Source organism: Rhamphochromis longiceps, linkage group LG18, assembly GCF_057381845.1.
Source record: "Rhamphochromis longiceps isolate RC_006_pf linkage group LG18, R_longiceps_female_GT1.1, whole genome shotgun sequence".
In the NCBI taxonomy this organism is placed as follows: domain Eukaryota; kingdom Metazoa; phylum Chordata; class Actinopteri; order Cichliformes; family Cichlidae; genus Rhamphochromis; species Rhamphochromis longiceps.
Genome location: NC_140574.1, coordinates 2671726 through 2698767, shown reverse-complemented (window position 1 = coordinate 2698767; position 27042 = coordinate 2671726). Strand labels below are relative to the sequence as shown.

General features: G+C 45.3%; 2 protein-coding genes across 2 annotated transcripts in view; one reads left to right on the top strand and one right to left on the bottom strand.

Annotated features, from left to right (window-relative positions):
- The window catches only part of LOC146647402 (CYFIP-related Rac1 interactor B-like), a 14395-nt gene extending 7668 nt beyond the window's left edge, over positions 1–6727 (bottom strand). The window contains exon 1 of the mRNA XM_085388962.1: positions 6417–6727. The gene's annotated coding sequence lies outside the window, so the exon portion shown is untranslated. The remainder of the gene's footprint in view (positions 1–6416) is intronic.
- Positions 6728–10690: 3963 nt separating this feature from the next.
- On the top strand, positions 10691–26422 carry LOC146647401 (prohibitin-2-like). Its single transcript, XM_085388972.1, has 10 exons — positions 10691–10809; positions 11642–11771; positions 13560–13644; positions 17227–17306; positions 17856–18040; positions 19607–19736; positions 20007–20110; positions 21439–21516; positions 24780–24856; positions 25543–26422. Exons 1-10 carry the CDS (start codon positions 10789–10791, stop codon positions 25562–25564), a joined length of 912 nt encoding a protein of 303 aa, XP_085245098.1. The 5' UTR covers positions 10691–10788; the 3' UTR covers positions 25565–26422.
- The last annotated feature ends 620 nt before the right edge of the window (positions 26423–27042 follow it).

Sequence of the window (27042 nt, the reverse complement as noted above, 5' to 3'; positions counted from 1 at the left end):
ACAGAATGTGAGCACAGATTTAACAGTGTGAGATCAGGATTTCTTCACGTGTCTTAGATGTAGTGAGACTTTTAATTGCTTGGAAGAAACACCGGCAGAGAGAAGTGGGTGCATCTTCACCTGTTATCAGAGCTATCAGCTGGATGCTGCTACAGCCGCAGCCTTTACATGCAGCACTGAATAAGAAGACAGAACAGGATACGCACGTTTCACGGTCAGAATAAAGACACGATGTGTTCGCACAATCGAAACCACTCACTGTGCGCACACTCACTGTAACAGAGGTGAAAACACTGATTTCACAGTGAAAATTCAGCCTCACACATTAAACACTGATGTTCAGCAGACAGAGACGAGTCACAGAGGAAAACATGGCCGAACAAAAAGACGGTTAAATAAAGAAATGCAATTAAACCAGGAAACTGGTGAACCACTTCAGGTTGGGGTTAGCTAGAATTTTAGCCACATGCTAACCCTAAACCAAGAAAATAGAGCTGGTTATTCTTCAGATGAAGAGTCAAACAGACACTTTGGCCTCTAATGTCAGATTCCCACTTGGTAGTATGGAGGGGTGAATGTGAACGTAGCCATAAACCTATACCTGGTGGATGCTAACAGGTCTGTGCTAAAAGGAGCAGCTATGAAGATTAGCATCGATGCAAACATTCAGCAAAAGATCACTCTGGATGTTTGAGTCCACCAGGACTGAAGTCTGAGTCCGGAACAACGATCTTTATCCAGAAGAAGAAGAACACATGGCCCGACCTCAGTTCAGTTCAGTTTTATTTATACAAATACCAAATCACAACAACAGTCGCATCAAGGAGAGGAGCTTTATACTGTAAGCTAGACCCTACACTAATAACTACAGAGAAAAACCCAACAATCATATGACCCCCTATGAGCAGCACTTTGGCGACAGTGGGAAGGAAAAACTCCCTTTTAACAGGAAGAAACCTCCGGCAGAACCAGGCTCAGGGAGGGGCGGGGCCATCTGCTGTGACCAGTTGGGGCAGGGCCGGTGTCCTGCAGGTTTTAGATCTCACCTTGGGTCAACACACCTGAATCACATGATTAGTTCGTTACCAGGCCTCTGGAGAACTTCAGGACATGGTGAGGAGCTAATTTAGCCATTTAAATCAGCTGTGTTGGATCAAGGACATCTAAAACCTGCAGGGACACCGGCCCTCGAGGCCTGGAGTTGCCCACTCCTGGGTTGGGCTGAGAGAAGGAAGACAGGATAAAGACCTCAACATCACGGAGCCAGTCTGGATTACTTAAAGCACAGGTGTCGAACTCCAGGCCTCGAGGGCCGGTGTCCTGCAGGTTTTAGATGTGGCCTTGATCCAACACAGCTGATTTAAATGCCTCCTCAACATGTCTTGAAGTTCGCCAGAGGCCTGGTAATGAACTAATCATTTGATTCAGGTGTGTTGACCCAGGATGAGCTCTAAACCCTGCAGGACACCGGCCCTCGAGGCCTGGAGTTCGACACCCCTGACTTAAAGAGACACAAGGTCAGCTATAAACTGTATATAAAAGATGCCCATGCCCACTGTGATTGACTGATTTCAGAGTCCATGACATTAACAGTAATCAGCAGGTATCTGTGCGATGCACACGTGCAGTCTATGGATGCAGCCTGCTAACCAAGCTAGTTCACCTTAGCTTGACCCTCTCGTCCAAATATGGATACTCGGGGCTTCATTAAAACCACAGCAGCAGACAAAACATCACCGCTAAGGCTTCAAAATGTGAACTCCAACCAACAATGTGTAACGCCGGCCACATCCATCCTTTATTTACAGTCTCTCACTGAGACACAAGCTAACGTGGAGTGAAATCAGTTTTTACTCCACTGCTGCTGTTTAAAAAGAAGGACGTCACTTTGTTTGTTCACTATACATCAGTCAGAGACTCTGGGACACATTTTCTGTAATTTCAGTGTTTTTAACCGTCTCACATGTCTGACAGGCCCAGCTGACAGGCAGCATTCATGCTGAGCATTCAGAATTACTGCTGCTGATGTCACACCACATGTGAAACAAGCTGCAGGTTTTGGTTCTCTGTTCAGATGAACGACATCTGATGTTCTTGTCCAGGAGCGACAGCCTCACTGGCTGCTGGAGTTTTTAGTTTGAGTATCTGCAGAGCTGCTGCACGATTTCACTGCTGTTCCTAATAAAGTGTCTGGTGAGTGCATGTCTCCATTAGGTGGAAGTGGAACCTAAATTCTACCTCAGAGGAAACACAACAAACGGACAGTGGGTGACACAGAGTGGGTTTTACTGGAGAAACGGTGCGTTTGTGTGAAATCTGCTGCAGAGGAAACTGAAGCTTTCTGTCAGACTTTAAGTTTCAGCTGCAAACCAATTCAAACTGAAAGAAAACGTTTGCTTGCGTTGCGTTTGCGGGCTGCAAGCTGAACTGGAAGCAGCGCCTGCTTGTTGAAAACAGTCAAAAGAGGAAGTGATGAAGTCTCTGAAAGTTTGGCCTAAATTTAAAAACAGAGGAAGTAACGCAGACCGAGCAGCTCGGGTCAGGTAAGAAAGACACTGGGTGAAAATAAGAAGTCCAAGCTGCACCGATAACACATACCCAAACCAAAACATCTATTCTGAGTTCGTCTTCTTCTGACAACGACAGAAAACCTCTTAATGTTTCATCAAGCTCACATTTAGCTGCAGAGGAAGTTTCCACAGCGCTCACATGAAACTCTGAGCATTTACGTGAACTGCTCCTCTAATCCTTGGCGATTTCCTCTTTATCTGCGGCACAGCTTCAGTCGCTTAAAGCCTGCCCGTGTGCAAAGTTCAAGTTCATTTCAGCACATTCTTGTAAACTTTCTCTGCAATCACCTCTTATTATAACACCTTTGAAGCCGTCTCCTGATCTACAAGTGTGACGGAGCACAAAGCAGCCGACACAGGAGAAAAACCTCACCTACACTGATGTGCTAAACGTCACATTCTCACTGAAGTCTTTCTGCAGAGTCCCAGCTGGTAAATGTACTGATCTGCTGACAGATAGACCAGAATAATACACATGATACATTTATAAAAGTCTTTTCTTTATTTATCCTCAATCTGAGTCTGCTGCTCTGTTAATCTCTGAGAATATTCACAAGCTGTAAAGATATCCTCGATCATGTGTCGTGCTGTGCAGAAATAAATGAGATGTCAGAGTGTGAAGCTGCTTCTCTCTGCTTGGTGTCAAACTAAAGTTCCTCTTATGCTGAATGAACTGCGGCGGGTATCAGTGATTAAGTTGAATATAAAAACCAGTCAGACGTCCTGTTTTACTTCTTTAAAGTGCTAATAACGGAGTTTTCTGTTCGGTGTTTGGTCAGTTGGGAGCTAAGTGGGTGTTTAAAGCAGCTGAGCTAAAATTAACAAATCTTCCCCTCCATTAATAACTAACCCGCTGAAATGTGATGTTGTTTTAAGGAACATGTGGTTTGCAGAAAATTCTTTATGAGGAACCGTTCATCCCGACAGTTTGAAGCAGATTCGTTAGAAATGAGTGTGCGCTTCATTTTCCCCGCCAGGTCTTTACTTCAGACTCAGAGCAGGAAACTGAGCCTGTGATGTGGGGGAAACATCACTTTCTTTCAACCAACCACCAGCGCAGACGAGTCGCCGCCCAAACAAGCTGGACAGGGCGTGCCTACTGCAAGTACTGTATATAAAAGATGGAGGGCGGCGTTCTGAGTGTTGCATCCAACCAAATCTGATTAAGATCCTACACTCAGCAACACCGAAGCTCAGACTTGGTATTCTCTCAGTGCATTAACCTCACTGCAGTTACATTAGTGGTCAGATAATCTCACTAAAGCCTCCCACAACACAAACACAGTCCAGCAGTGAAGTTCAGGAACTCGGGTCAGCTGAGGTGAAGCTAAGTTTTGGTATCAGGCGGAAAAGTTTTAACATGAGAGTCTCACTGCTGGAGCCTCCAGTGGGCATTAGAGGAATTGCGGCACGTGGCACAGAAGAACCAGTCAACAAAAACAAAACTTGACATTAAGACGTTCCAAACTGACACGTTTCACAAAATTAGCAGCTTGACCCTGATGTAGACTTTGGTAATCCTGCACAGGTTTCAGGCTCCAAGTCTGTTTGGAGCAGGTGAATAAAGCTAACACGGGGCCAAAACAGCTCAAACTCTGAGAGAAACCTTTTCAGAGCATGTGGATGTGAACCACAAACAGCGAGACTGCTGGATGTTAGAGGATGGAGGAGTTATACAAGGATGGAGGCACAGAGGCTGTTTGTGCTGGTGTGAGGACAGTCTGAGGCTCTGGTTTGGCCTGAGGTACCAAAAACACTCTTTTACAGATTTTACACATTTACCATCAGAGAAAAGCATCAAACCCTTGAATCCTGACATTCAACGAGTTAAACTGAGAAAATGTTTTTCTCCTGAAAGCTTCACGACTAATTTACACTGTGCTGATAGTACCACTGTACTCGAGTATATCACTGCCTGCATTTATCTGTCAGTTACTGTTTGCCAGCACGAAGCTCTGCCACCATCAGTCCGTGCAGCAGCCACACCGAGCTGTGATCACCTGTCGGTGACTCTCAGCTGACATGAAACACAGGAGAGCAGAAATATTCAGGCAGAAGAGAACGAAATGACGACGACTCAAATGTCGAAGCATTTGCAATAAAACGCATCTGAGGTCTCAAAGTTCAGCGTCGCTGTGCACCAACTTATTTTTGCTTGGTGGTGATTCTAATTATACTTAAGTGAAACAGCTCGAACTTCCTCCAAACTCTGCTGATGTGCACATAAACCAGATTGTTCTGGTTAAAAATGTAGTTGTTTGTGTTTGCTGCGTGAGATGTTCCTCCCTGCTGGAGATTTGATCCAACATTCACTGTGAGATGGCTTCATTTAAAACGACTCAGAAAACATCATCTTACCCGCTTAAAGCAGCCGAGTTACACCAGCTGGTTTATTCAGTGTGCAGAACTGAAGTGACGTTAAAAGATATCCCAAAATAAAAGAGCTCGGCTTCAGACTACTCTAGGTCGGCACATTTTATTTCAAAATGTGCCGACCTGTGAGTTACGTCGACTTAATGTAGAGAACAACGGCTAAAGAGCTCTGAGTTAAAGACTTTACACTAAATAAAGGCCGAGTTTGTGTCTCCTCCCAGGATCGAGCGGGACATCAGTCCGTGAGGTGAAGGTGTTAACCGCTGGACCGCAGAGGCACGACAAGTCATACAAATCATGTCTAAATATTAGACACTGGTATCAACTAATGCACTTCACATCACCTAAAACCAAACACTGAGAAGTTGGCTTTACTTAAAACATCAGTAATGTCAGCGTCATTGAGTCATAGTTACTTATATTTACTTAAGTACTTAAGGGTCGAAAGTTACATCTGCTTAATATAGAATCAGTTAATATGACTTTCGTTTTTACAGCTAACGAAGAAACTCAAACACTGAATACAAGTAAACCTCAAACGTTTGTATATTTTAAGTTTAAAGCAGTTTATTAAACTTTATTTCAGGACATTTTCTAATAAAATAAACTCACTGCCTCAAAAACTGACTTAAGCTCACTTTTAGAGGTGCGAGTTAAACTAGCAGGTTAGTAAATTTAGGAGAACATAAGTTGAAGCTCATCAGCTGGGACACTTTACACAGATAAGAGAGTTTATATCGTTTCATAATCTGCAGCTGGTGTTTTGGTGAAGATCAGTGGATTGAACGTGTCTGCTGTTTGATGGTTGTCAGGTTTTACGCCCGTGTTTGATAAATGAAGCTCAAACACAGCTTTAAACAGTAAGAGTTTAACTGGATTCCATCAGGATCCATAAACAGTGATGTGCAGCTGACACGGAGCTGCTGTGCAGTAAACACGGAGTCGGCCATGATGATGCTGACAGTTTCACTCATCAGTGCGCGCTTCTCCTTTCTCCTCCGCACTTTCAGCGGAGACTCTGCTCCTCTTTCAGGGAGTCTCAGAGCTGTGAGCCCGCTTCAGGAGCTTCGTCTGCTGCGTCAAACTGTGATCACAGAGCTCCTCGCGCCGCCCGACAGTCGGGCTGACCGGAAGCAGCGCGTGCCAGCGGCTCCGGCTCTGTCTGCGTAAAAACGCGTAACCGAGCGGCTCGTTCCCCGCGGCACACACACGCCGCTTCGCCCGGAGCGCCACGGAGCTCCAGATTGGCGCTGAGGCGCATTTGAGCCGTGATCCGCGGACAGAGGCGCTGCGGCTGCAGGAAGAGGAACTTTTTACCCTGCGGAGTTTTTCTCGGAGTCTGCAGATTGCAGGACCTGACATGTCTGATCTGAGACCAGGATCCACCCAGAGCACTGGTCGCCCCCCTCCTCCCTGCAAATCCACCACCACCCTCCCTCTCCCCACAACACGGCCCCCCTCTGCCCTCCTCACCTTCACTGATAGCTGATCGATAGCTGCGGATCGATGCCGTGCGTCCGGGCTCCGGTGTGTCCGCGGTGGTCCAGGTGTCTCCCGGCGGTCCGCCTTCTCTACATGCTGCGCGAGTGTGAACCCGGAAAACAACCGCGCGGCACTCCGTTAACTATAAAAGGAGTGATTTCCTCAGGAGGAACTGAGCGAGCAGCCAATCAGCGAGCCGTGACGGCAGCAACTGCAGCTGCAACCTCACGGTCGACCGACGGAGGCAACCCGAGCTCCGGTGCAACTAAAACACAAAAGCAGAGCCTCGAGGCACGAGTCTGCGCACTGCTGCAGTCTCACAAACACCAGGCATCACCAGAAAGTAGCTCCACGGGTTTTATATCACAACCATCGTCACGGAGACGTCACAGCAGAGTTATAACAACTCCAGGCTGTCCGAAGAAATCATAAAAACATCGTTTCCGTCAGTCAGCCGCGTGTTTGTGTCTCTGCTGCGCACACGAAACACTCTGCATCCATCACTCCACAAAACTTATAAAACACACAGTAACTACAGACTCGTTTATGGCATCATGTGTTTTAATCTCTGTGCTCTGATTGGTAAATTCTTGGTCAGTATTTTATTATTTTATTCTATTTTATCTTATTTTATTCTATTGTTTTTCTTCATCTTTGCTGCTCTCAACTTTGAAATGTCCACTTCCCACGCGTGGGACTAATAAAGGTTTATCTTGTCTCAATAAGAAGTCTCATTTACAATATCACAGCTGTCCTGAATATAAGCAGGCAGCAAGACGCTGATGCTGAAATCTGTCCACAAATTTCGACTGACTGTTCGGTGTGTTTGAATCTTTAATGTGTGTTCATAGCCTGACCACGGATCCACCAATCAGAGCATAAACAGATGAAACGTAAGAAAGAACACGTTACAGAAAGTCTAGAGGAACTATATAAGCTATAAGTTCACAGCGTGGAGGTCTTGGTTGGTGGTGTCTGTGTGGCCTGTTCCCCTCCCACACTGCAGAGACGTGCTTGTTAGCTCAGCTGGTGAGCTGTGCAGGGTGTAGCTCGCCTTCTGCCTGTGACAGCTGGGATGGACTGATGGACGCTACATGTCAAAAAGCTCCACAAGAATCTAAGTTCATCTTTAAATAGCACAACAAGGCACCGTGGGCGGTGTGGTGAAGCAACTTTTTCATAATATTCCATAAACTATATTTGAAAACTATTCACTTGGTATGTTTTTGCAAATCAAAAGTTTGCAATTTTAATCATTTTCAACTGTAACGTCCGTTTTCTTTTCTTAACCACGATTCCAGTTCCAGGGTCACGATTAGCTGGAGCCTCATAGGCTGACAGCTGGGTAACACCTGGATGCTCATTTTCACCTAAATATCATATAACCACATGCTGTGTCACATGATCCACTTTAAATGACTCTCTTTGCTTTGTGTCTCATTTAGTTTTATCCTAATTTAAACCTCATCCTCCTCTCAGTCGTCTGTAGCCTCTGCAGGACTTTACACTCATTCTCCTTAAACAGCAGACATTTTGCAATGTAATGCATAACAGTGACCACAGCTGACGGGCGATAAAGTGTCAGCACAGATGCCTTTTCTTTCAGTTTCACACAGTGACACAGAAATGTTCACACTTGTTGCCTTTTTAAAGTTTGGGGTGAGCTGGTGGACCCAGACTGAGAGGCAGAGGAGGAAGTTGCAAGCAAGAGGTGGCAGACGAGGAGGAAGAAGAGGAGCAGGATGAAGAAAAACACTGTTCGAACATGTTCTTGTTGATTAATGAGACTGAGTAGGGCAAAGAGTTCAACCCACTCAGATCCTCTGTGGTCACGATAATGAAGAAGAAAAATAGCTCATGAAAAGCAGAAAAAGCCGGAAGACTCAAGAGTGTCAATTCAGTTCTGTTCAGTTTAATTCAGCTTGATTGAATTTTATTTGTGTAACACCAAATCACAGCAGCAATTGCTTCAATGCACTTTATATTGTAAGTTAAGACCTTATAATAATAGAGAACAAGCCCCAGAGATCACATGACATCATATGAGCAAGAGTTTGGCAACAGTGGGAAGGAAAAAACCCTTTTAAAAGGAAGTAATCCCCAGCACAACACGGCTCAGGGAGGGGCGGTCATCTGCCATGACAGACATAATTCAGTACTTTGTATGTGAGGAGCAGGATTTTAAATTCTGGATTTAACAGGAAGCCAAAACAGGAGAAATCTGCTCTCTCTTTCTAGTCCCTGTCAGGACTCTTGCTGCAGCATTTTGGATCAGCTGAAGGCTTTTCAGCGAGTTTTTTGGACTTCCTGATAATAATGAATTACAGTCGTCCAGCCTGGAAGTAATAAATGCATGAACTAGTTTTTCAGCGTCACTCTGAGACAGGATATTTCTAACTTTAGAGATGTTGCGCAAATGGAAGAACGCAGTCTTACATATTTGTTTAATATGTGCGTTGAAGGACATGTCCTGGTCAAAAATGACTCCAAGGTTCCTCACAGAGTTACTGGAGGCCAAGGTAATGCCATCCAGAGGAAGAATCTGGTTAGAGACCATATTTCTAAGATTTTCAGGGCCGAGTACAATAACCTCAGTTTGATCTGAATTAAGAAGCAGAAAGTTAGCGGCCATCCAGGTCTTTATGTCTTTAAGACATTCCTGCAGTTTAACTCATTGGTGTGTGTTATCTGGCTTCATGGACAGATAGAGCTGGGTGTCATCTGCATAGCAGTGTAAATGTATGCTATGTCTTCTAATGATGCTGCCTAAGGGAAGCATGTATAATGTAAACAGAATTGGTCCTAGCACTGAACCCTGTGGAACTCCATAATTAACCTCAGTGTGTGAAGAGGACTCTCCATTTACATGCACAAACTGGAGTCTATTAGATAGATATGATACAAACCACTGCAGTGCAGTACCTGTAATACCTACAGCATGCTCTCAGTCTGTTCTCTGCTGAGTGAGTCTTCTCAGCAGTGACCCTCAGAGGCTGAAAAATAAAACACCAACACCAGCGGCTCCAGCAGGGACTTCCATGTTCAAATTTTACAGCAGAAATAAGCGTGTTCACAGCCTGATACTTTTCTTTGTCTTTATAGATCATTTTCTCCTTCATAACATCTACACAAGTGTCATAATTTTTATAACACAACTGTTTAAATTGCATTAAGGCTTAAAGTTTGTGCTTTTAGGGGTGTGTCTGTTTCCTTTTTATGATCTGAATTCTTTGCTTGATTTTAGTTGTTTGAGATTTGAGCTTGTTTCAAAGTCTGAAGAGAGCAGGTGTGAGCTTCCTCCTCACTTTTCAAATAAAAAGCTACGTTTTTCTGTTTCTAAAGATGTAAGAGTTTCAGATTCTTCTTTTATTAACTCCCAATTTTAATTGTTTAATGATTTTTCTAAATATGTCCAGTTTATTTATCCTCTATACGTCGCTTCATTAGCTTGATTTGCGAAGTCATAGTTTTACCTCAGCTCATAATTGTGCCTTTAAGTTTCATTTTTGGAAGGAAGTAAAAAATACAGATGCAGGGCAGAGATAAGAAAAGTCAGCAGTGCTATTTTTATTGATGTGTGTTGACCCGTAGTGATAACAGTGTAATAGAATAAAGCTTAAACATGACAGTGTAATATATTAGTGAAGGTCACATTTTTATTTGAGTGTCAGCCTTTATTTTCTGATTGCTTTTTAAATACTTTTATATGATTGTTATTAGTCATTATTCTGACTAGTATTGGTTTAAAATGTGGAACTAACTTTTTCTCATCCTTTAGAGGAAGGTGAGTGAACATGTCCAGTTTGTGTGCACAGCAGCAGGATTTTGATGTTAATTCCTTGAACTCTGTCGCAAAATTTCTTCTTGAAAGCACAACGGAAACATTTCAGTGGCTGACTTCACTGTGTTCAAACCACGGAAACAAAGACTTGAGTGAACTTCAGTGTGAAAATAACCGTTTTATGTGCAGCAGGTGCTCCTGCGGTTTGAGGAGCCGCCGACACCCCGGAGCTCTGCTGCCCTCTGTTGCCCCCTGCTGCTCAGGACCGGCATCACTGCATCCGTGAGATCAGACGCTGTAGTCTGTCTTTACCTCTTATAACTTTGTACTTTATAGCTCACAATCCTTCTTGCTTTTATTTTGTAGATTATGGCAAAAATGAAAAGCGAATCCTTAATTTCCATCCTCAGAACTTTGGGTGGGTTTAAAACATTTTATTATCTTTAAATATATATACATAGAGACTATGCCCCAATACTCTTAAAAACTACATTTCCCAAGTTACCCCCAATCCCGGAAACGCGTCATCACTTGCGACCTTGTCTTCTTCACTTGGTTTTCTAACAGGCGGAGAGGACGAGCATGGCGAATAAAGATCCCGGGGTGAGTGTTTGTGAGTCTCCCGTTTAAACTCGGCTTTAAAGGGAAGTTTTCTGCCTTCAGCTCAGGTTCAACCGCTCCGGGTTTCCCGCGCTTTGCACGCACCTGGGTGACATTTTAAAAGCTTTTAGGTCTGACACGTGAGTCTGATGTAAGCAGGTTTACACTCGAAACCATGTCAGCCAGGTTCCATCCAGCCTGACGGCACTAATGAGGCACAGGTGAGGCCGTGAGAGCCACTCGATGCCGGTTAGCTAGCTTTACACTCAGGTAGAGAGTGGGAGTCGAACATGACGCCGGGGTCCCTTTAAAACTCTCTCAATTATGAAATAATTGACTTAACACATGTATACGCATTAGAAGTAAATTCACTGAAAATATTGCAAGTTTCTAGAAGCAGTTACTTAATTCTGCGCATGCGTAACACACTCAGGTGCATCAGGCGTGCAGGCAGGTGAGTCTGCAGTCCCTGATGTTACACAGGCTAATTAACCCGCAGCTAGCGCATCAAACCAAAGAAGCTGCTTCTCTTTAAGTCGAGTTATGTTTTGTGCTTTTTGCATGAGCCGAGTTTAAACTTAGTCCTTAAAGTTCAGACAGGTGATCAGACGTGTCCAGCCTTGTGTTATTAGCATCCTTGTTGCTTTTTTAAAACAGTTTATTTTTAGAGAGAATCTGAGTGTCCTCTAACGAGGTTTCTGTGGCGGGTACATGCAGGCCTTGTAGATATACAGGGAGGGGGGTTGTCCACTCGGAGTCAAGGTCACTGAGTTTTAACCATGAGTGTCCTGCGTGAGCGAGCACGGGGAGATTTACTGAAATCCTTGTGTTTCAGGGTTTTCTGCAGCAGCTGCGGCAGATCGCAGGCAGGATGTCTTCAGGACCTCGGGGCGCAGGACTCGGCTTGAAGCTGCTGATTGGTGCTGGAGCTCTGGCTTACACAGTGAAGGAAGCCACATACACAGGTAACCCCCAGTCACTGTGAAAGCATGAATGTTCAGCACAGCTGGGGCTCTGATCCCTGACACTCTCACTCTCCTGGAGTAATCTGTCATATTTAGTGTGACAGTTCTTTAGAGACCTTTTATCAAAGCGTGTCTGTGGTACAGGCTCGAAGCTCGATTCTGTCCTTCATTGATACAAAACACGGGATTGCCTGCAGCTGCTCTGCAAGTTTCCAGCTTTGATTAAGGAAAAGTGGAGTTGGGCTGCAGTTGTTACCCAGCCAGACACAGACGGAGGATGATGTAAATTCTGCGTCTAAAGGTGGTCGGCTCAGGCTTGTGAAACAAGAAGTGATTAAATACGTACAAAGTATTTACTCACTAAATGGTTTTTAGCAGGCAGCCACACAGTCTGCTCCACCTGCAAGCACTGGTGCTAACAGCCTGTTTTTTATTATATGAAAAACTTTTAATGTTTAAAGCTCAGCAGGATGGAAATGGGCCTTTCCTGTATCTGTGGAACCTTCAGGCTGATGGTGGTAAAAGAGAAAATCCACAGCTTTGTGCTTGTATTAGTTTTCATCTTGTTTCACGAACTACAATCTAAAACATCTTCACTGTTTAATTAAAGTCTTTCATGTTCAGATCCATGTTTTATATTTTTATTAGAGCAGCTTAGCTGGAGTCCCAGTTCGCAGGCCTCGGTGCTCCTCAGCTGTCTGTAAGAAGCTGTTTTACCTTCACTTAAAGCCAACTTCTGTGCATGAGCTGACCACGTTTACAGTAAGGTCTCTCTATGACATCATCAAGGTCCAAGAGCAGGAAAAAACTGCGTGAAACTGAGTATTTAGAGCAGTCTGAGCTTTAGACTCAGGTAGGGCTGTGCGATATGACCAAAGTCTCATATCCCGATAAAAGACATTTATCGTCCTGACAACGATATAAATCACAAAAATGTAACATTTTCTGTCAATTCTGTGAATCTCGGGCAGCTCGACTTGTGTGAAGTGTTTCCAGCTGGGCGTCGTGTAGCTGGAGTCGAGTGTTTTAACCGATGCATGAAACATTTTTAGACATAAGTCGTAACGGCCGCCGTTTTCTTTCAAAGTTTGAGTCTAAGGTTTATTCTTTAGCACCTGGCGGCTCTTTGTTGCTTCTCCTCCGTAAACACTCTGCATCTTTCACGTGATTCAGTTTATTCTGAAAAGTCTCAACAGGATCTTGAGCTTTATTGTGAAAGGTTTACGTGGAAAACAAACAAGCGGACAGCGGAGCCACTTGATGGTGTTACCGTCGTCGTTGCTAACGACAACGCATAAAAACAGGCGCTTGTCCGTCTGTAGTGTGGTTATATTAAATATAAGAGAAAGAGAGAACTTTAAGAAATGAATGTAGCCACTGCAGTGACGTAGTTTATTTTACGACACCACGAAACAAAAGAGCGTGATAAGAAACTACGTTTTTATATCGTCATCTGATATATATGGTTATATCCAACAGCCCTACTCTCAGGTGTTACTGACCACATGTTAAACTTTGGTCACGTTAACGTGAACGTCCACCTCTGGACCAGGTGAAGGTATCAGAAGTTTGTTTTAATCTCGGTGTAACAGGCTGAAGTGTCAGCAGCGATGTCATTCGCATCGTTGCTGTGACGTTCACACAGCAGAGAGGTCTGTGCTGACAGATCTGTTTGTGGTTCATGTTCCTGAGTGGGAGCTTCAGGCCGGTGGAAACGGCTCCGTCAGTTTAGCAGAAACTGAAGAACAGAGCTCAGGGTTCAGTCTGAGGTTGGTCTCCTGTGTGCAGTGGAAGGAGGTCAGAGGGCCATCGTCTTCAACCGGATCGGAGGGATGCAGATGGACACGGTGCTCGCCGAGGGACTCCACTTCAGGTACGAGTCCACACCCACACTGTTACCATAGCAACCAGCTCGTACTGACTGACAGGTGACTGATGCTGCGTGTTGGCTCATATTAATGGGCGTGGCTGTTTGGAGGTGTGGGCGGGACTGTAAAACTATGGAACGCCAGGACTGCCATAATGAATTAATTAAATACACCATTAAATAATTAATTAAATGTGGCAATAATTAATTAAAATTGGAATTAATTAATTAAATAAATAGTTATGACACATGTAATTAATTATTTATGTATTTCACATTTTAATTAATTATTGACACATTTAATTAATTATTTAATGATATATTTATTTATTTCATTTTGGCAGTCCTGACGCCTGGCTCTCGTCATGAAATAATTTTATCTGTCAGCCTCACCCATCAAACTCAGGGGGCGGGGTTAACGCTGCCCATGCAGCTTCTCTAACATTTGATTGGTTGCCGTGCAAAGTAAGTCAAAACAGGTCGATCCTAGATAATCGATTGCTTGTGTAGACTTGGGGCAGCCAGTTATCCCAGAATGCAGATCAAATCACAAGCAGCAATGGTGGTGGTGTAGTTTTAAAATACCCCGTTTTTCTGTCACCAGCTACACTTTTAACAGTGTTTTAGCCGCGAATGTCGCGACGTATGTCTGGTCAGGTTGTCAACATAGAACATGTTTGCAAAAGTGCTCAGATGTTTTCAGAGATTTCACTAGCTCTGCTAACAGTTAGCATGCAGAGTGCACCGAGGGGGTTACGTTAACCGGTTTGTTTACATATTCCACTCTCCGTGTTCCACATGTTGCATTCGCAGATTCTCATTTTCACCGAACGATCGTCTCTTTCCGCCTGGTCTTGTGTCTCTGTGCTTCTGTAACATAAAGAACGAGCTGACATTTTTCTCACGAAACCAGCGATCAGCTCAGCAGACCCTCAGTTTACCTGCATGCATCCTCCTCCTCATCTGTCAGCTGTTTAACACCTGCTGCTAATTCAAGAAACACGCCTAGTTACCTGGTGATAGTCACCGTTTAACTGGGCAGCCGGTGCTCGATATAAAGCAATGTCAGCGCATTTTTCTGCACAAGATAAGTAAATATAGTGTTTTCCCCGAGCGCAGAGCTGCTGGAGCTCGTTTCCTTACAGAGCACTTTATAGGCGAACAGCTTCATCAGCGGCTGATGTCCAATCACCGGCACACAGCTTTCAAACCTCAGCTGAGTTTTAGCTCTCAGTGGTTAAACGCTGGACTTCATTCACTCAGGTTCTGTCTGTCGGGTCACGTTTACTTCGCTGTTTTATTTACAACTGAGCAAATCGGTTTGGCTGAGGTTAAAGTTACGTTTCATAACTGCATAGTTTCACAGACGTTTAATGGTTCACTGGCACATGTGTTAGACTGAACTATCATCTAAATATCATCTGTTTTTTAATAGTTATTCAACTGTATTCTAAGCACCAGCTGTCTGTTAGAATGTGATTTTTTTTTTTCTCTCTCTGTTGGCAGAGGTATAAAAATGCGCAGGAAAATCTGACGTGCATGGCGAACTTCACCGACGATATTTAGGGAGGAATAAACACACATCAAACATAAATGAACCATTTGTCTGTCTCCATAATTGAGAGCATTTTCTCTTCTTATGTCAACACTCTCTCTCTTTTTTTTTTTTTTTTTTTTTTGCTTTTTCGGTCATGTTATGTTTACCTGTCAAAGGTTTGTTACAAACTATGAAACACATTGTGCAGACTTCTGGATGTTAGAAGAAAACGAATACTGCTCATGAATGAGACTAAAGGCAGGAAGGTGTCCTTTAAAACTAAACATGTTAATAGGACCTCCCTGTTTATATCATAGTTTATGATATAGCACGTGTATTTCAGTAATAGCCTGCTGAGGCCACTATACGTGCTGGCCTCATATCAAATGTGAAGGCAGACTGAGTCTATGTTTAACGTTTTTTATATCTAATCTTCCTTTTCAAACATTTAAACAGCAGCGAGTCTGCAGCTGAGGGAATACAAACTCAAATTGTCGGAACAGGTTTGCTCGTTTCTTGGATTCATTTGATGATTTATTAAATGTATAACTGTTATTCTAATCTGCTGCTGAGTCTCTTACACTTTTCTTTATGCTGTATATTTTCACGTCTCTGGAATAGTTGGCAGTTAGATAGTCAGCTGGGAAACTTTGTGTTAACTCATGGAGCTGAGGATATCGTGGATATGCTGACCTCACTGCGTGGTGTACAGAGCGAGGTCAGCATGATTAATATTCACAATAAAAATATTAGCCGAACATCATGAAGTCTGTATGTGTTTCATAGTGTCGAACAACCTTTGTACAGTTAAAGCCAGCAGTTACTACATGACGGAAACACCAACGTTATCTCTTTTATGCGTTTATACACAGGTCACGCTGATTACTGAACAAAAACCCAAAGATCAGATGTTAAACAGATTTATTTGCTCTCTCTCCTCCTTAAACATGTTTTTAATGTTAGTTATAATTCAGAATTGGCGACTGAAACACGTAGGACACATAAGAACATCAGGAAATAAAACATCGATAAATATAACCTCAGTAAAAGAAGTCAGCGGGGGTTACTACAGCTGTGTACTGGGGCCTGCGCTTTGTCGGTGGGATTGCTTGCGAGACGAGCGGGTCTATCCCACGCTTTGCCGTGAGACTGGGACGACATCTCCGAAATCATCGAAACACTTTTGCAAAGAGGCTGTATCTTGACAAACCGACCAGACACATGAAGATTAAACCACTACATTCTCGGCTAAAAAAAATATTAAAACGGTATTTGGTAACACACAAACAGGGTTTTTCAAAGCTCAGTTCTGTTAGCTTCCACATGCCGGTTGTTGTGTGCTAGAAACAATGGCCACCAGGCCAAAGCAATGGTTTTGACTCGATCAGCGTTAACCCCGCCCCCTGAGTTTGATGGGTGAGGCTGACAGATAAAATTATTTCATGATGAGAGCCAGGCGCCAAGACTGCCAAAATGAAATAAATAAATATATCATTAAATAATTAATTAAATGTGTCAATAATTAATTAATTACATGTGTCATAACTATTTATTTAATTAATTAATTCCAATTTTAATTAATTATTGCCACATTTAATTAATTATTTAATGGTGTATTTAATTAATTCATTATGGCAGTCCTGGCGTTCCATATAAAACAGTCAGAAAGTGTTTTAATTCTCTGTTTCACTGCTCCGTGTGCTCTGTTTCTAAATCTTTATCAGCGGCTCCTCGATACATCTCAGGCTCTCTAATCTCATTTTCTAAATTTGACCTTTTCTGAGTTGATTTATGAAAATAGTTTTTTCCTTTTGGAGTTTAACGGATCAGTGTTGGTTAGGCAGCAGGCTTTTCAGGGCCAAACAGTCGTCCGACTTTCTTCCTTTCCATGAAACGGCACTAAAAGAAGTCCTGCAGAGTAGATGGACATGAACATGAAGGTGCAGCCCCCAACACCTGAGGATTCCAGCATTAGTTTAATAAAAACGATTTACGGATGCAGAAAAAACAGATCAGCAAACTAACTGATGTGATTCTGTGTCTGTCTTCAGGATGCCCTGGTTTCAGTATCCCATCATCTATGACATCAGAGCCAGACCCAGAAAGATCTCCTCTCTCACTGGAAGCAAAGGTCAGACGCCTCCGTCGTATAACTGAAGACCGTCTGTGGACGTGTTTGGTTTTAGAGGAAAACGAGTCCAGTTTTGAGTCCTGCAGCCTCGAGGACACATCAGGTTGTCCTCCAAGTCTTAGATTAAGCTTTTAATCATTAAGTGTCAGTAAAGCTGCTTCTCAGCATTGTTGGAAACTCCACAGGTGCAGCTTCATGTTTTCATGTGTTTACAGACACTTCACTGTTTTCATATAACAGCTGGTTGGTTTCAGATAATCAATGAAACAGTAGATCGATATGTTCAGTCAACAGTTTGGAGACTTGGAATAAGCCTATAAACTATAAGAACATACCCACAGATGGCCCCAGTACGTTACTGGGGCCATCTGTGGGTTATTTCACATAAAAACAAAGCTGGTTTAGCTCGCTGACGAATCCGAGGTGTGAATGGAGCCTGTGCAAAATCATGAGCTTCAAACAAGTGCAGTCGTGTGAAGCTCAGCAGAGATACGGCTGGTTAGTCAGCAGCTGTCACAGATGTTCAGCTTCTGACTGGTTCTGTCTCAGACCTGCAGATGGTCAACGTCTCCCTGCGAGTTCTGTCCCGGCCGCTGGCGTCCAACCTGCCCGTCCTCTACCAGCACCTGGGACAGGACTACGACGAGCGCGTGCTGCCCTCCATCGTCAACGAGGTGCTGAAGAGCGTGGTGGCCAAGTTCAACGCATCGCAGCTCATCACGCAGAGAGCGCAGGTACGAACACGCCCCCAGAGCGGCGCGCTTAGTTTGAATCTGTTTAGCCCTTTAAGACCTGCCATAGAACCAAGTCAGTCATCTTTATATTCTTACATGCTGTGGAGCCATTTGTGGGAGCATTTCAAGTTGCTTTACATCAATACAACCGTTACAGCCCAAATTTTAATAATATGTCTGCATTAAGTCCACAGTAACTACAAAAATTGCAAAAAAGTGCAATAAACTACAAAAAACTTGAAAATCATTTGTTCTTTTTACATATATTTCTAGTTAGAGAAATTTAAGAGGCTTATCCCTCAAAACTGTAAATACAAAAAAGTTTCCAACCACAGAAAGTTTATTTTGAGTGTCTGCATAGTTTTATTTTTGAAATACACCAAGTTTTACATACTGCAGGAAAAACAAATAATTATTATAATTATAAACCAGCACGTGCATCAAAAGAAACTATTTCCAGCTCTGCATCACAGAAACGACACAGAAAAGCATGAAGTCAAACACGAGTTTTAAAAACACCAGTTTAGGCTCAGAAGACCCGGAAGGTAAAAAACTACATTTTCCGCGAAATGACGTCACTTCGGGTTTCGGGCAGGTCATGGCGGACGTGCGATCGTTCCAACGTAGGAAGTGTTTTGAACAGCTGATCAGCAAAGTGTGTTTCTGGAATATTCTGTTTTTGTTGCTGCAAGTGCTTTTTATGCTGTTTTTGCAAAGCTTTATGTGGAAGGAAACTGTGACCGAGCACAAGCTGATGGCGTAAGATGTAAGTACAACTCCTCCAGTTTCATGTGCAAAAACAATTATTGCGCTAGCTCACGTGGTTCCGGTTCTACAGGGATTTAAAAATAGTTACGCAAAACGGAGCGTGCTCCTCTGCCCGGCTTTAAAGGGTTAATCACGTGTGGTGATGTGGGGTCACACACAGACGCACCTGAGGAGGATCTCAGTCCAAAAAACAAAATAATTATATTATGGAAGCTGTTACATCACATTATTTCTCTGCGGGTCGCCTGTGCCTCTTCGTCTGATAACCCAAAGCTGGGCTGCAGTTCAGTGCGGTGGTTGTTCCAGAGGTCCTTAGACCTCCGAGGTGAGGCACCCCGACTGTTCCCCGATCAGATACCTGAACCAGCTCAGCTCGTGGAGGTGCAGCTCCACTCTGAGCTCCCCTGGGTGTAAGCTCCTTAGAGTGTCTGAGAGCTCAGCTCAGACGCCCTGTGGAGGAAGCTTATTTTGGCTGTTTGTGTCTGCGACCTCGGCCTTTCAGCCGGGGTCATGACCTCAGGGGAGGCTTGGATCCTGGTGCCACTGGTAACCTGAAAGCTTCACTGTCTGGTTCAAGCTCTGTGCACCATTACGCTCTGGTGCTACACTGTGACACTGACCATGAGCAACACTGTGGGAACGACTCACCCTATCCACAGCTGTGGAGTGTTCCTGCAGGGGACCAGTCAGAAGTCCTGACTGGTCCCTGCAGCTCGACATAAATTGAATATTTCAGAGTTCTTGATGATCACTGTTAGTGATCTGACACTGAGGTCTGTCTGACTCCGTCTCCTGCAGGTTTCCATGCTGATCCGCAGGGAGCTGTTTGAGCGGGCCAAAGACTTCAACATCATCCTGGACGACGTGGCCATCACCGAGCTCAGCTTCAGCCGCGAGTACACGGCCGCCGTGGAGGCCAAACAAGTCGGTGAGTGAAGAGTTGCTCAGTCTTTGTCCTGCAGCCACATCGGGCTGAATTTCTGACCCCGGGGACTCGATGATTACTGCGTCCACCTGACGGCTGGTTTTTCATCAGCGTGTGGAGAATGAAATGATTTCAGTTTATTGGAGACTCACTGTGACCTAAAGCTAAATATGTACATTACCCAGATTAAACCAGAGTGGTGAGCTTATAAAAACAGTCACGTAAAAGGTCGTTGGCCTGCTGGGTGAACGATTGTTGTTTGTTCCTCTTCAGCCCAGCAGGAGGCGCAGCGAGCTCAGTTCTATGTGGAGAAGGCCAAACAGGACCAGAGGCAGAAGATCATCCAGGCCGAAGGAGAAGCTCAGGCCGCCAAGATGGTGAGCTCCGCTTTGGAGGGACATGTCTTTAAGATGAATCACTTTTTTAGATCAAAAAAACAAATGAAATCCACAGAGTCACAGTGTGTGCCACAGCAGCCCCTCCAGACCGCCGTCTGAGACTCTGAGACTCAAACGTTTGGTTCGTTATAACATTCAGAGCTGAAAAACCTTTCAGATAAAATTATTGAGCCTAATGCTGTCGTTATAATTACCGGATGAAAATAAACAAGTTTCTAGCAGAGAGGAGCTGCAGGAGTCGCTTTTTCAAGAAGCTCGTTCATTAAACGTCAGCAGGTGACGTGTTCGTAGAGGAGGCCTCCGGCTGTGGCAGGTTCAACAAAACCTCAAACCCAAGTCAGAGATTACAGCTTCTCCCTGGTAACTCAGACTGACAGATCTGACCAATCAGCGGGCGATTAGAGGTATCTGAGGAATATTAACAGGACACGAGAGCAGCGCTGCAGCAATCAGCACCTCTGAGCTCAGAAGTTCACGTTAATCACTCGTTTGTAGGTTTATCACAGAGAAACTTCAGTACATGTAACGTCTGTCACGTCACTGAAAGCAGCATAAAACACATCAGGGACTGAGCATGCTCACTGTAACCTCATTTATGACAACGCATCACACTTATTAGCTCATCAGGTAATGTGGCTCTTCCAGCCCGGGCTGTGGGTCCGGCAGCGTCACCCACACGTTCGTGTTTCCTCGTTTCAGCCTCTGATCAGAGACGTGAATCTTTGTGCTGGTGGTGCTTTCAGCTGCTTCTTATCCCAGTCAGGTCCCCACAGTGGGCAGCTCCTCCGGAGTTTGCCTTCCTGACACAGCCCCAGTGGGGTGCGTCTCCTCCTGGGATCAAACCAGGAATCTTAGACTTGCAGATCTCAGGCGTGAGGAAGCTGAGACTGAGTCCATGTAAAGCCTCAGACGACCTCTGAGCAGCAGTTTGGATGGCAGTGTGAGAGCAGCTGTTTCCAGCTGTTGTTTTTGTTAAACATCTGCAGTCATTCAGCGCTTTCAAGGATTTTTACGAGTTGGTATCCAAAAACAAAGCGAGTGTGCTTCAGTAAAATCCAGCGCTTGTTGCTCTGTGAACTCGCTCACCTCAGCCTGTGAGAACCAGAAACACCTCAAACAAACACTTCATCCAAAAATGTGCTAATTGTTTTCTCTGCACGTCAACGTGCGTGCGAAGCCGAGCGGCGACACGCCCGCAGCGTCGATCCCGCTCGTCGTTGGAGCGCTGGGAGTGGCTCGCTCGGCCCGCCGCTCGCTCTCCTGCAGGTGCGTAGCGCTCACTAACAGCCTGTTTCTGTCTGCTGCAGCTGGGCGAGGCCGTGACCAAGAATCCAGGTTACCTGAAACTCAGGAAGATCCGGGCGGCGCAGAACATCGCCAAGACGGTAGGAAACACGACCCGCACCATGTTCGTCTGTTTGACACGTCTTAACCCTCAAAGCCTGAAACAGAATCCCACAAATAAACACAGTCGCAGTTCTCCTCTGCGTACTGTCCCTTTAAAAACGCACAAACAAGCACAAACCCCCGTCCCAGACTCCACCCTGCTGACACTGAAGCAGGGGAGAGGAGCACCAATGCTTTTTGTGTGAGTCGAACGAAACCTCAGCAGAGCCGAGAGTCGTGCGCCGCCGATGAACTCGTCACATCACGATTCTCTTTAAACCAACAGGTTTAAATGTAAACTCGTCAGGTTTCTCAGTCGGACCCTCCTGTGACTCCTCGTGGTGGAGAATAAACAAAGTGAGCGGAGGTGAAAGGCGAGAGGAAATGTTTGACGCAGTGATGCTGCTGTGCTGCATCGTGCATTTACCATCAGCTGTAAAAGAGGGGAGGTGTTGTGACCCGCTGGGGGGTGGGAGCGGGTGGGTTGGCGTGGAAACATAAGTTTCTCGAGCACGAGGTGACGTAGGATTTTGAAATTCACACCAAAGGTGGAGCTGACATCAAGGTCAAAGGTCAAGTCAAACCTTGTGTGTGTCTCCTAGGAGACTGCAGGGTCGCTGATAGGATGATTAAAACGATTGTTTCAAGACGTTTCCTGTGACATTCGAGCGTCACTTCTACTGTGGACACCACAGAGGAAGAGCTGGTCTCCTCTAAAGGGTGGATGCACGGGTGGTGTCTCTCACAAACCGAACACACCTGTTTCCCTTCTTTTTCTCGGTTGTTTGTTTTGTGAATCTTTTGTGTGTTCGGTCCTTTCAGGGTCACTTTGTGCTCGTCTTTCAGTCTTCGATAGTTTGAAACTCTCAGCAGTCATTGGTTGTCAGCTGTGCAGCTCGTCGTGCTCGGCGAGCCGCCTCTGTCGGAGAGAAGTCCTGACTGTCGGTGCTCCGCAGAACTCGCTGCACCAGAATGTTGCAAAGCTGATTATGAACACTGAGCTAAAGTAGAACCAGAGCGCTGCTTTAGTGTAGCTGTTGTTGCAGCAGCAGCGCCGGCTCACCTGTCGTGCTACAAACACCTGCAGAGTCCCGCCTCTAACCTGCCCCTCCTCCTCCTCTGTGTGGGAGATGAAGAGACACGTATATGAGGTTGAGAACAGCTGTTTGATGGGAGGTTTCACACTCGTCAGTTTGGCTTTGGCGGCTCAAACGTGGACCAGATGATCCTGATGTGATGTTTCGTTTTCTTCAGAGTAAACATCGCACGTGTTCCTGCAGCGGCGTGGTCTCACTGTCGGTCTGATTCTCATCGCCAGAGTAAACTCGTTACTCGGAGCAGCGTGGGGTCCTCCTGGTTAATCGCTCTTTGTACAGTAACTACCAGCAGCTGAGCCGAGCAGCTGACGTGAACAAGAACAGTCACAGATATTTGTTCTATTCATTAATCACCGGACGTTTGGTTTGAGTTCGACAGTGTTGAGCTGCCATGTGTGATCCAGACCACCAGGTGGCGCCAAGAGAGCAGGAATGTAACAGAAAGCAGGACTGAAACAAAAGGCTCAGACTGTAAACTGTCCTTTTTGTCCTCAGCTCTGACCTTTGACCTCCACTCACGCATCAGCCCACAGCAGGAAATGTCGAGCATTAATTCTGGATTTAAATTAAATGTTTGAACGTTTTAAAAGAACGCAGATGAGGTGGAAGAGGCCGAAACGATGATGAGCAGCAACAGAAGAGAAACGTGGCTTCATCGAGGCTTTAAAGTTGACTTTGCATCAAAATCACGGGGAAAACGTCGGGTACTTAAAGTGACGAGCAGGAAAAACAAACCCTCGTGAAGCAGAGTGATGCACTCACACAAAATACAGTCAAATCGTTGATGAAGCAAACATGTTAAACAGGTCGCTCAGAGGAATGAAAGCACAAAGATGTTTCAAAGAGTTTGAGACATAAAATCCTGAGAACCTGACGAGGGAGGAAGCCGTGAACAGACCTCATCGCGAGCTGTGACTCATACATGGAAACTGTGGAAGGCAAGCAGAGAGGAGATGGAGCCGCTCCGCCCCCCTTCAGACACAGGTGAACCTCAGCAGCCAATCAGAGCAGAGAGCAGGTTGATGAGGATGATGAAAACACAGATATGTTTGAGTTTTTATTCCGATGTCAGCCGCAAACGTCTACCCAGCGTCCCACCTGCACCGGCCTCATCCATCAGCTCTCTGCTCAGCAGATGCTGCTGCTTGTCTCACAGTGCAGCTAAAAATGGAGCCGTACACTGCAGCAGCCACTTGAAACCTTTTTCTTCCTGTTTTACTTTCACACATTTTGACCAAGATCTGCAAGTTTTACTTACATGTATAAATGTTAAGGAGCTTTACAATTTGGAAAAGCTAAACAAACTGAACAGCAGTTGGTGACGGTGGGATGGAAGAACCTTTTAACAGGAAGAGACTCGCAGCAGAGTCAGGTGATGTGTACAGACCCACAGCAGCATAACTAAGGGAGGATTCAGGGTCACCTGGTCCAGCCCTAACTATATGCTTTAGCAAAAAGGAAAGTTTGAAGCCTAATCTTGAAAGTAGAGATAGTGTCTGTCTCCTGAATCCAAACTGGAAGCTGGTTCCACAGAAGAGGGGCCTGAAAACTGAAGGCTCTGCCTCCCATTCTACTTTTAAATACTCTAGGAACAACAAGTAGGCCTGCAGAGCGAGAGCGAAGTGCTCTAATAGGGTGATATGGTACTACAAGGTCATTAAGATACGATGGGGCCTGATTATTTGAGATTTTGTGACGAGGAGGATTTAAAATTGCGGTGAAGAGAAGTTGATGTGGGTGAAATCTCTCTGGCTCTGCTCCGTGTCGGTGCGCTCGCCGTCGCTGTGGCGTTTGCAGCTTCATTCAGACTGACTGCCCAAATCCATCAGAGCTAATGTGATGGTGATAATTAGCAGTGACTGAGACACCGTGCGAGTGTTTGTCTCCACCAGAGGATCACTGATGACGCTCATTCATCAGCAGCTCTGAGCGCCTTTTCCATGGCGGCGTGATCGCTCTCACGCGGCAGGAACGTCATCGGGCCCGGGCGTTCGGCTGGCGTCATGCGCCTCCTACATGGATGGCGAGCGTGCTCGGCAGCTCTCGCTCTGCTGTGAATCAGCTCAGTGTTGAGACTCGGACAGTGTTCCCATTGTGCTCGGTCAGGCCCGCAGGCTGCCTCCCACCTGTGTTTTCTCTCTGCTCACTCTGTGTTTGACCTGCAGGTGGCGCAGTCCCAAAACAAAGTGTACCTGAACGCCGACAGCCTGGTGCTCAACCTGCAGGACAGCAAAAACTTCAAGTAAGTTCACCTTTTTCACTGGACCAATGAGGTCAAAGCTCTCGGTTACTCAGTGCCGTCTGAACACAGACGGTCCGATGAAGCATGACCCAGTCACAGAGACGCCAGCTGAGTGTGGCCACGTTTGAAACCTTTAAGTTTAACTTGTAGTCCTGCGTCGAAGCCCCGACGCAGTCTGCGCTGTTTTCTGCGGTCGCATGTTGACCTGACAGGAGTCGATGCTGGAAGAGTCTAAACTCTGGAGTTGCTACAATAATGAGGAAGCTGCATAAACAACTGCACATTAATATTTACAGCATCAGTAAAGAGTGTCTGACTCGCACGTGTATACTTTTTTTTGTACTTGATTTAGTTTTAGTGTTTGTTGTCTCAGCCTGTGGTGTTTTAATGAGTAATTGTGAGGTCAACATTGTGAGCTTTTTATGTAAACCTGCTGACAGAGTCTGGCACCAGTGCCCAGCCCCTAGTTTACACAGATGGGATCTCAAAGTCCGATTAAAACCCACAAACATGACATTGTTTTTGTTTCGTGCACATTGTGGGGTCTGCCGCGCTTCAGGCCTGGATTTACGGGTCTTTACGAGGTCAATCGGAGGTGTTTTTGGAGTGCACACCTGCACAATAACCACGATGTTGGCGTGCTGTCCACGGAGCGTTTGTAACGTTTGACTCTTTGTGTCTTCCAGTTTGTCGCTCTTGAAGAAGTAAGAAGCTGCTTCTCATCATTCCTTCAGTTCTGCTTCTGCAGAAAGAAAACCCCTCCGGTCTTCTCCCGTCTTCTCCCCGCCGGCCCTGTTTACCTCCCACAGCAGGTTTATCGGTGATCCGCTTCGTTTCCATGACACCGAGCCTGACTTTCATATCTGATAATGTAACATTTACAGACGTTTTTCTCCTTTTTGTAGAATCAGGAAAAGCTTTTTATTTGTGTGAAGTAGTTCCTCTCTGATGCAGCCTTCTGCTTTTCGGAGTTTTCGAACTTCCTCTCATGAACACTTTTCATTAGCACAGCTTAATTTCTGCGTGACCTGTCGTACAGCGCAGTGCTCAAAGTAACAGTTTGACGTGTCGCTCTGAACTTTTCAAACACTATCAGAACGTTTTTCTGTTACTTTGTCAGAAAACTCAAACAAACAAACTCTGGTCTCCGGCGTTAAAGCCGCCCTTTGCGTCTGACGTGTGATCGTAAATGCAGGCGTGTTGCCGTCAGACTGCGGGAGGACGATAGAATGAGTCCACCTGTCCGTGCTGACGCAGTCCGACAGGGAGCAGGTGAGCGCTTCGGCCTGGCGCCGCCTCGCGTGAAGACTCGGAGTCCAGAGGCTTCCTGGACGCCGTCGGCAGGTCAGCTGCGGTGAGTCGGCGCTCGCAGCAGCTTTTGTTTTGTAACACTTCAATAAGCGTCTCATTCAACATAAAACCTCAAACCCTGCTGAGTCACCGTCGTTAATGCCAGCCAGTATTTGTCAGTGCCGCCTCTAACACACCGCAGTTTGTTTGTATGACCGGATCCATGTTTGAGCACTTACACAATTTATACTGAATAAATATGAAGTTCTTTGGAGACTTGCTGCATTCACATGTTTTTATTCACTCTCCTTCTGCTCCACTGGTGGATGTTACACACAGTGAGGTGACCACAGGCCCAGTGTGACAGGAACACTGGTTATTTTGAACTGTGACGCATGCAGAGCTAAAAGACGGAGCTCTTGATGCTCCTTAGTGCTGACGGTCTTATTCAAAGGACTTTGCTCCACTTAGCACAGCGAGCCATGAACGTCTGTGTAATCTGTAATCTTAGAGAAATTCCTTCTCAGGTGTTTAAGATTTGGAGAATCGAGGACCAATGAGAGCAAAGCTGCAGCAACACAGTTGATTTCACAGGTTTGATTAAAGTACTTGGAGGCGTTTACAGTGATGTGACCAAACTAAGCACTGCTTCCTCACCCTCCTCCTGAGAGGGTGAGGAAGCAGCCGAAAGTCAAACATGTTAACTGAACATCAGAAAGTGTGAACGCCTATAAAAGCAAAGGTTTGGGCAGGTTGCAGATGTGGAACGTTGGGCTGTTTGGTAACACAGTGACACAATACATCAGGAGTGGATTTCCCAACGAGTTCACCCCAGGGTCAGACCCACAGTCCTCAGAAACCACTACAAACCCAAGAGCGCCAGACTCACAGGCCTC

Excerpts from the sequence above, each read along its gene's own strand:
- LOC146647401 (XM_085388972.1), top strand. The coding sequence starts at position 10,789 with ATGGCGAATAAAGATCCCGGG. Across the intron at positions 11,772-13,559 it reads GAAGGAAGCCACATACACAG|TGGAAGGAGGTCAGAGGGCC; the intron begins GTAACCCCCAGT and ends TCCTGTGTGCAG. Across the intron at positions 17,307-17,855 it reads CTCTCTCACTGGAAGCAAAG|ACCTGCAGATGGTCAACGTC; the intron begins GTCAGACGCCTC and ends GTTCTGTCTCAG.